Below are 9,275 nucleotides of genomic sequence, written 5' to 3'. Positions count from 1 at the left end.
CTCTTGTTGCATCATCTTTTTCTGTCAGCTCACTGTGCCAGCCCATAACATCAGCTTGCTGTCTTGCTCATCTTATTTAGGAGGCACTGGGAACTGAACTAGAGACCTCCCATGTGGTAGGCAGGTACTCAATCATTTGAGCCACATCCACTTCCCCAGCCACATTTTTTTAAAATCACTCCTGCTAAATGACAGGTAACAATCTGTATCCTATTTAGACCAAATTAGGGCTCTCATAGCAATCCTTTTTTTTTTTAAGATTTATTTCTCCCACCTCCCTCCACTGTCTGCTCTGTGTGTCCATTCACTGTTTGTTCTTCTGTGTCTGCTTGTATTCTCATTAAGCAGTCCCAATCCTGGGACCTCCTGGAGGAGAGGCGATCTTTCTCTTGTGCCACCTCAGCTCCCTGATCTGCTGCATCTCCTATCATCTTTCCTCTGGATCTCTTTTTGTTGCATCACCTTGCTGCGCCAGCTCTCCATATGAGCCAGCACTCCTGCACGGGGCAGCACTCCTGTGCAGGGCAGTACTCCACGCAGGCTAGCACTCCACATGGGCCGGCTCACCACACGCACCAGCTTGCCTTCACCAGGAGGCCCTGAGTATTAAACCCTGGACCTCCTATATGGTAGACGGGAGCACAATTGCTTGAGCCATACCAACTTCCCCTTATTTTAATATTACCAAAAACTAATTTTTAAGATAAAAAAATAAGTAGAAATATAAATTTTTGTATTTCTTCCTTTACCTCCAAGGATGACCTTCTGCATAACGTCACACATCCCACCTTACAAGATACTGGTCTGATAATTCCAGGATGGTCCAGAAAGGCAGTTGTTGATTATATATACAGAATTATCTTTCAAGAAGTAGAGCTTTCTAAAATGCTTAGTATCTTAAACAAAGGATTCCTCAATCACTGGAAGCATTCAGGCAGAAGCCTGAAGACCAGCTGGATGATTACTTGCCTTAGATGCAGTAGCAGAGGTAAATGGATTAGACTCAATTACTTCCAAAATCTTTTCCTTTTCTAAGTTCTTTAGTGTTATTTTTCAATACTAGAAACTGGTGGCACTCTATTGTTTCCATTTACAAAGGAAGTAAGAGGCAATGGGAAGCCTAGGTCACTAGTCAGAAGACCTGCCACTAAGCTCAGGGACCTTAGGTAAGAAATTTCATCTCCCTGGAAGTTTTTTTCCTTCGTAAAACATGAGGCTTGAACTTAATCACTTTTGAGACCCTATTCAGCTCTAATATTCTGAGGTTCTATGACTATTTCTTCACCAAATATTAAGTTGGTTCTTGCTTTTATAAAACATACTCCTTTAAAAATAATTTATGTTTTAATAAGATTAGAAGTTTAACTTTTCAAATTCCTTTTTGTATACATTATATTGATATAGGAGTTTACTGTTTCTTATTAATATCATGTGTTTTTCAGCTCTAATATCAACTTTGTAGTCCTGGAATTGCTTGATTAATTCTTCAAAGTATTTCTTTATTCAATTTTTCTAAGATTTTATTAGGGTTTGTGCATCTATGTTCATAAATAAGAATCTCCTACAATTTGTATGTCATCTGTCTTGTTTACTATTATTTTAAATGAAAATCACATTTACTTCAACATTTTCTATATTTTGGGAGTATATGGAAATGATTTGTTCCTTGATAATTTAGAAGAGTCTTCAGGAAAGCCTCAGAAACAAATGCTATTTAATTGTGGGCAGCAGGCACTCAACTGTTTGAGCCATATCCACTCCCCTAATTGGTTATTTCTGACAACTTACGGATTTTTTCTCAAAACTGGTATAGCCATATTCTGTTTAAAATGTGAGTTTTATAATAATATATCTTTATAAGGAGCCAGACATATTTTATTAATATTTTAGCACCAAACTGAGATGATACCTTTCAAATCTAATCAATTTATTTTATACATCATCTATTCAAGTGTAAATTTACCAATTTGTACTTTTATGATTGACCTGACACTTTACCAATTTAAGAACCAATTAATGGTTCTTAAAGATTAGAATATAAATATATTCTAATTTTATGTCATTCGTGTTTAGTTTTATTATTTCCATTTTTATTTCTTTTGTTCCCCTTCTAAATTCTAACCATACTGGCCTTTTAAAAAACAATTCTACCCTTATTCCTAACTCAGAGATTTAAAGCATAATTTTTTTTCTCTTATAGTACTCCTTCAAGTATCATCACATAAATTTTCTTGCAGAGAATTCGAATTTTCATTAGTTAGAAAATATTGTCACTTAGCATAAACTCTACAACCCAGTAATTATTTAATGAAGTTTTTTTTTCTGTTTGATTCTATGTATGCTGTTTATTTATACATTTCTGCCTGTTCTCACATTTCTGGCAACTGCTTTTCATTGATTCTGGTATTATGTTCTTTAAAATGAGTAAATTAAGTACAACTAGGTTTGAATTATTTCATGTAATTTTTATCTTTATTTACCATTAAATTTTTATTGTGAACTTTATCAGAGAAAAGTAAACCATCACTGCTTATTTAATATTTAATATTAAACTATTTAATATTTTAAATATTAAAAATTATTTAATATTTATTCCAACATGGAGAAAACTTATTTAATATTTATTCCAGCATGAAGAAAACTGATCTGCATTTTAATTTTTATTCCATTTTTGTTATTTCTTTGTTATTTGTACACATGGATTGCTGGATTTTGTTTTTTCTCCTAAATTGGTGACCCTTCTTTTTAAAGATAAATTGAGCCCATTAACATTTAGTAATCGTATTAAATGTTTGTGGAATGCATAAATAAATGAATAAACGCCTTTTCAGATCCTTCATACTTTGTTGGTTTTGTTTTGTTTAAGTTAATGTGTATATGTATAATGAGGCACACATGCAATCCTTTCTTTTTCAGCACCAGGGATTAAACTCAGGACCTTGTACACACAAAGCAGGTGTTCATCCACTGAGCTACACCTGTTCTCCTAAATGTAATCTCAGTTGCGTAGATGACTTGATGATACACAATATGAATTGAACTTTTATTTATTTTTCTCTTTCAGTGAAAACACTACTTTCTTTTGTCTGTTTTCTACCAATCACTTAGTAAATTAAGAACTGAACGAGAACAAGATTGAGTTCCAGTTTACTTTCAAGCAAAGTAAAGATATCCAGGCATGACTGATGGTAATGTCATTTAACAAGATGAATCTAATGAACATAGGTAAATGTCTACAAACATAAGGTCATCACAGCACAACCCTATGCCACACTCACAGTAATTCAGTTGCCTTCACATTTGATAATAACGTCACACAAATGAATTTGCTGTTGATTAACGAAATTATAAAATGAACCCAAGGTTACATAATCAAGAGTCATAACAACAAAAAACTTTAGGAATGTAGGTCAAGGCAGAAAGTTGCAGCTGGCCAGATATGAGACCATTTGCTTCTCATCTAGGAATTTGTGGCAACAAATAAAATGAGTATCTCCTCTGAGTTATTAGAGGGAAAAAAAAGGAAAACAAGTATTACCAGCACCATTCTCTGACTATGAAATTAAAATACTTCCTGAATGCATGAATAAAATAAAATAGTCTTTGAAAGGAATTTTAATAATTCTTATGTAATTGCATTAGAAGTTCTATTTCTGAATTAAAAACATTACTCAGTGTTTGCTTAAGAATCACATTTAGAAAATAAAGCTTTTGACATATTAAAAGAAAGTTCTATGGGAAAAACTATGGTGTCTTTTAATTTTGTTTTTATATCAAACTAAACAAAGCAACTTAAAAATTCACTAAGAACATAGGTTGGTCTGATTCAAGAAGTGCTTCTAAAATTCAGCCATCAAGCTTCTGTTCAGGATAAACAGTACATCATCACAAATCTTTTCCAACTTAACTTTTGGAGAAGAAAGTGGAAAATCAACCCACATCATAATGATTGTGGAAAAATATTCCTCCTCAGCATCAGGCAAAGAAATGCTTTTGTACTTTCAAATGCTGTTCTATTTCAACAGGTGATTCAACTGGTCCTGTAGATCTGATGACTGCCCAACACTAGAAATCAGAAGAGAGAAAAGGGTTTATCCGGGATGAGCAATGAAGACATCTTTTTGTACATACTATTTGTACTTTAATGCATAAAAACTTTGAAGCCAAGTTAAAACTTACATTGTACACTTGGGCCCCCGAAGTATTTAAACTATGAAGAAAGGTTTGCAAAGCAAATGAGTAGTGTAAACAACATTGCAAGGGACAAACTTAATCCACTTAAGAAAACCAAGGCTGTTTAATGACTAAAACATTTATTCTACTTAATGAATGCTACTAGTGTAATTAGCATTCTCTCTTCCTTTTGGTCGGCCTCTACTTCCTGAACTTTTAGAAAGCCTTTACTGGCAGTGAACTGAGTTACTGCATGCCTTTGAAAAAATATACCGTACTCTTCAAATCCCAACTGTGCTATATATCAACTTAAAGGCATATACCAGGAGCGGGTGTGGCTCAAGCAGCCAGGCACCCGGCTCCCACATGAGAGGTCCTGGGTTTGGTTCCCAGTGCCTCCTAAAGAAGACAAGCTGATGAACGTGAACAAGCAGGCACAACGAGCAGGGAGCTCATTGTGGTTCAAGCAATTGAGCACCTGCCTCCCACACAGGAGGTCCTAGGTTCAGTTCTAGTGCCTACTAAAAGAAGACAAGCAGACACAATAAGCAGAGAGATGAAACCATCTCTGGGGGGAAGAGCATATATCAAACAGAGTTTCACATTGATCCTGGGCACAGCAGTATAATTCACTACTCCCCTACTTTTGGGGTTACTTACTTCTTCTGAATAGCTTCTTGTCTAAATCAGAAAAGGAAAGAAGAAAATAAACATAAGCAAATGCAGTGAACTAGAAGTTATTTATAGCCAGATATATTTAGGCAGAGCAAATTTCCTCCTACATTACATTCTAAGTACTGTCCATCCAAACCTAAGATTGTACGACTGAACATGGATTCCTATTTTAATGCTAAAAAGATGGATTCTAAACCTAAAGATGTAATAATACTCTACCTGGAGGGAGAGATGTCCTATAAACTACATGCATGATTCAAATTCAGTCTGGGTATGTGAGTCAAAGGGTCACAAACCTAGGATGTAATACTCCCAAAGAATGACCTTGACAAACATTCACTATTTCAATATCAAGAGTTACATTCCCAACTCTATACTTCTAATAGGTACATAAATTTAATTTCAACTATATAAAATATATAACAAAATAAGCAAATTAAATAATTATAAAAGAAATTATAAGAAGGGGTCTCTATATTTCAAAATCTGCTAGATATGTATATGTAGCTAAGGCTATATTACATGTGAGATGTAAGACAAATGTTACAGATGACACTTGATTTACTAGTGAATGGACGGCCTAGGAGGGACCTGATACTTATTGCCAATGAGGTGCCCAGCACTATTAGCATCATTGTGGTGTAGTACCTTCAAGAGGGGCTGAGGGCTCCTTAGAGGGAGAGCCCTCAAACTAATTCAGGAAAGTTGACAAAGGTGGTCCCTGTTCCCACTCTCACCCCCTTCTCAATTTCTTCTGCAGTTTCAGGCATTTTTTTCCACGAAGAAAACGCATCCTGACCTACCCCACCTTTAATCTCACACCACTTCTGTCTCCACAGGAAACTGCTAAAGCACAAAGGCAATGAGAAGCGGGATGAGGATAATGATTTTACAGCAAATTGTCACTGGAGAGCACATACTCACTGGTATTGAAGATGTGTTGTTATTATTGCCATTTTCCTTAAACTCTGCGCAAAAACAGAGAATTAGAACATTTCACTTCCCTGTAGCCAAATTATGTATATAGTACCCATATCATAAAAGAAAGTGTTCCTTACATCTTCTGAGTGCAAGATGGCATCTTCCTGTAGTACCATGTTTCGAGCTGCCTGACCTAGCAGCTGGAAGACAAAAATAAAAGGGTAACAATCAAAATGTCCAAACTTCCTGTTATCTTCCCTCTGCAGCTGTTACAACCATACACGGTACAAATGTAATGGAGGATAATTTTCCATTTGTGCATGTTGAAAATCCATTTCATTGGCACTATGGCATTACTAGTATGGGCTTGACATCTGATCTAAAGGCTATCACCCAAGAAATCAAGTGCTTTTTACAAAGCTTATTAATCAAGTGCTGAGATAAGATGTCTACAAAAAACTTTTAGCTCCACAAATCCAGTGAGAGAGATTTGGAGTGTTTTGAGAGGAGGGAGCAGGACTTAGAGTAGGGATAAAAAGAACAGGAGGAATGTAGCTCTTTAGAAACGCTGTCAAGTAAGTGTTTTACACATGGAAATTGTCAATTAATACAACAGAACAGTTATGTGGAGAATGCTCTGGGGGAAAAAAGCAATGCTCTAGGGGTTAAGAAAGATCAAAGAGCAATTAGAGGGACGCAAGGATAGAGCTGATAAAGCATCTGCCTACCACATGGGAGGTCCGCGGTTCAAACCCAGGACTTCCTTGACCCTTGTGGAGCTGGCCCATGCGCAGTGCTGATGCGCGCAGGGAGTGCCGTGACACGCAGGGGTGTCCCCCGTGTAGAGGAGCCCCAAGCGCAAGGAGTGTACCCCATAAGGAGAGCCACTCAGCGCGAGAAAGAGTGCAGCCTGCCCAGGAGTGGCACCACATACACGGAGAGCTGATGCAGCAAGATGACTCAACTAAAAGAGATAGAGATTCCTGGGCCGCTGACAAGAATGGGAGCAGACACCGAAGAGCACACAGCGAATGGACGCAGAGCAGACAACTGGGGGGGGGATAAACAAATAAATAAATCTTTAAAAAAAAAAGCAGTTAGACCCTCTGATAACCTCATTATTTAGTAAAGGAGCAAAAATATAACTATAGAAAAAGGCAATATGGTATATGATAAGGGTCAATAAGTAATCCAGTAAAATGACAGAGTTCAGAGGATTGAGAGATGATGCGTCAACCCTGTCCCAGAAAGCTGGAAAAATTTCAGCTTAACTCAGTCCATACCATTTATTGAGCACCCAGTCTAATTCTGCCAAAGAAGAACCCCATGTGAAAAACATATAAAAGAAGAAAGAATGGGAAGAAGCAAGTCACAGTAGGGCAGACAGTGGCAACCTTGGGGCTTACTTAAGCCAGCTAGTACCACATAAGAGATAGTGTCCAAGAATATAGGCCTAGAACTAGTCTGAATCCCAGCTAGTGTAGGACCTTGAACAAGTTAAACTGCTCTCTTTATCCTCTATGTAAGAAAAGTACTTCTTCTATTAGTGACTGTAAAGATTTAACGATTTAAACAAAATTAAGCACTTTATAGCAGTGTCCAACCCAAGTATATTATGATAAATACTAGTATTTAACAATGGCCATTACTTTTTCATTTATATATTTATATCTTTTTTCTCTCCAAAAAAATGTTCTAGGCAACTTATAGCAAACTATATGCATTTATGTGTGTGTATACAAGCACATACACAATTTTTTCTTTAAAAAAAAGAATTTAAGTCACGAAAAGGAAAAGGAAATAATCTATTACTAAAACTGACAAAGGAACATCTGTAATCAAGGCAAAAAGTAAAATATGATGAGTTGCCTAATTCCTATTATTTGATAAAAGGCAACACAGTAATTCTCAAAGAGAAATTTCCTCTGATACTGAATCCTAAAAAGTGTGTATCATGTGGACCTCAAACAAATCATATTTGGAATTACCAGGTCAGTGACTTCAACAATAGTGTTATAGTAAATACAAGCACTTTCTTCTTATATTGTTTCTTGTAATCACTATCAATAAAAGCTAAGGGCATAATAAATGAGTAAAACTGCTATGAAAATTCATAAGCAAAACTTTGAAGGAACATGTTTTCATTTCTCTTGGGGAAATACCTAGGAGTAGAATGGCTGGGTCACTGGATATACCACATTTTTATTGTCCATTCACCTGTTAATGGAAACTTAGGTTGTTTCCAGTTTCTATCATGAGTAAAGGTGCTATGAGAATGTTAGTATTTATTTTTCTTGAGCAAATACTTAAGCATGCAGTGGCTGGGTCTTTTTTTTTTTTTTTTTTTTAGAAATCAGGGTGTACTAATGTAAAGCTCTCTGTGAGAAAAGTCATCAAATAAGTCCACATATGAGACAAAAAACGAGGGGATGGAGAGTGGGGGAAAAGAGGAAAGAAGACCACTAATCTAAGAAACAGAAAACCAAGAAAGTGACCAAAAAAGACCAATCAGTAAAGAATAAATTCACAGGCAGATAATAAACGAAGATGTGGAAAGAATCTGAGACGCTGAAGATTTGGAGACTCTGAGGGCCCGCTCTTCAACACAGACAACCCTGGGAAACAAGTGGAATTGGTTAGCACCACTGTCTCATCCACGGTCCTGCGCTCTCTCGGCTTTAAGACACAGAGGGTCGGCATCTCGTTTCCTTCCGGCCTATCCCTCTAATCCTCCTCAAAGAGACCGCACGCACAAGAAAGCAACACGCGCCCTCAGGGAACCGGCCCTCTCTCTGCGATAAGGACAACACGGCCTACAAGTCCCAGGATGCAACGCGACCCCGTCCCCACAGCTAAGAAAAACAGGGAATTCCCGGGTGTTAGACCTGGAGAGCCCAACCTCAGCTCACCTCGGAGCTCCGGGAGCCCTTCAACACCTGCTTGGTGAGCGCGATTACGTCAGTACCACAAGTGTTCACCTTCTCGGTGAGAAGCCCTTTCACCGACTGACCGAATCGCGCTTGCGAATCCGGCGGCCCAGTCGCCATCACTTCAGTTACTGAATGTCTCCACTCGGGTGATGGCGAGTCGCTGGGGCCAAAAGAACGGCAAAGCGGAAGGAGCGGAAACGGCATTGTTTTCTTGCTATGGGAAAAAGGAAGGACGCATGCGCTTAGCGAAGGGCGACTTTTGCTAGCTTTGTTTACATAAAATATTTAATTGCAATCCCGAAGAAGACAGGCCCCAGGCAAACATCTCTGGAGGGAATGGGGCAAAATTTCAGTAACTCTATGGTTTAGAGTCGGAGGGACTGGATTGCAATCCCAATTCTGCCACTTAGCAGTTACGTGACTGCAAATTACGCAATTCTGAGTCTCAGGCTCATCTGTAAAATAGAAGTAATAAGGCTAACGTCTCAAAGAGTTATGAGGTTGAGTTAAGATCATTCACTTCAATTTTAACAAATATGTCATCGACAAAATACCAAACACTAAATGGTAGAATGG

At 37.6% G+C, this 9,275-nt stretch overlaps 1 protein-coding gene across 2 annotated transcripts; it reads right to left on the bottom strand.

The window, feature by feature from the left end:
* Nucleotides 1-3,130: 3,130 nt before the first annotated feature.
* BORCS7 (BLOC-1 related complex subunit 7) lies at nucleotides 3,131-9,056 on the bottom strand. Of its 2 annotated transcripts, XM_012519792.4 has the most exons (6): nucleotides 8,679-9,056; nucleotides 5,907-5,969; nucleotides 5,773-5,816; nucleotides 4,834-4,854; nucleotides 4,180-4,210; nucleotides 3,131-4,065 (listed from the first exon to the last, which is right to left on the bottom strand). In XM_012519792.4, the coding sequence occupies exons 1-6, from the start codon at nucleotides 8,901-8,903 to the stop codon at nucleotides 3,976-3,978; spliced, it is 474 nt and encodes a 157-aa protein (XP_012375246.1). In that variant the 5' UTR covers nucleotides 8,904-9,056; the 3' UTR covers nucleotides 3,131-3,975. The 2 variants fall into 2 exon arrangements, with proteins under 2 accessions (XP_012375246.1, XP_004478895.1); XM_004478838.5 differs by lacking the exon at nucleotides 4,180-4,210.
* Nucleotides 9,057-9,275: the final 219 nt, after the last annotated feature.

Source organism: Dasypus novemcinctus, chromosome 6, assembly GCF_030445035.2.
Source record: "Dasypus novemcinctus isolate mDasNov1 chromosome 6, mDasNov1.1.hap2, whole genome shotgun sequence".
Taxonomy (NCBI): domain Eukaryota; kingdom Metazoa; phylum Chordata; class Mammalia; order Cingulata; family Dasypodidae; genus Dasypus; species Dasypus novemcinctus.
The sequence above is the reverse complement of the archived record's forward strand: the minus strand, read 5'-3'. Positions and strand labels throughout refer to the sequence as shown.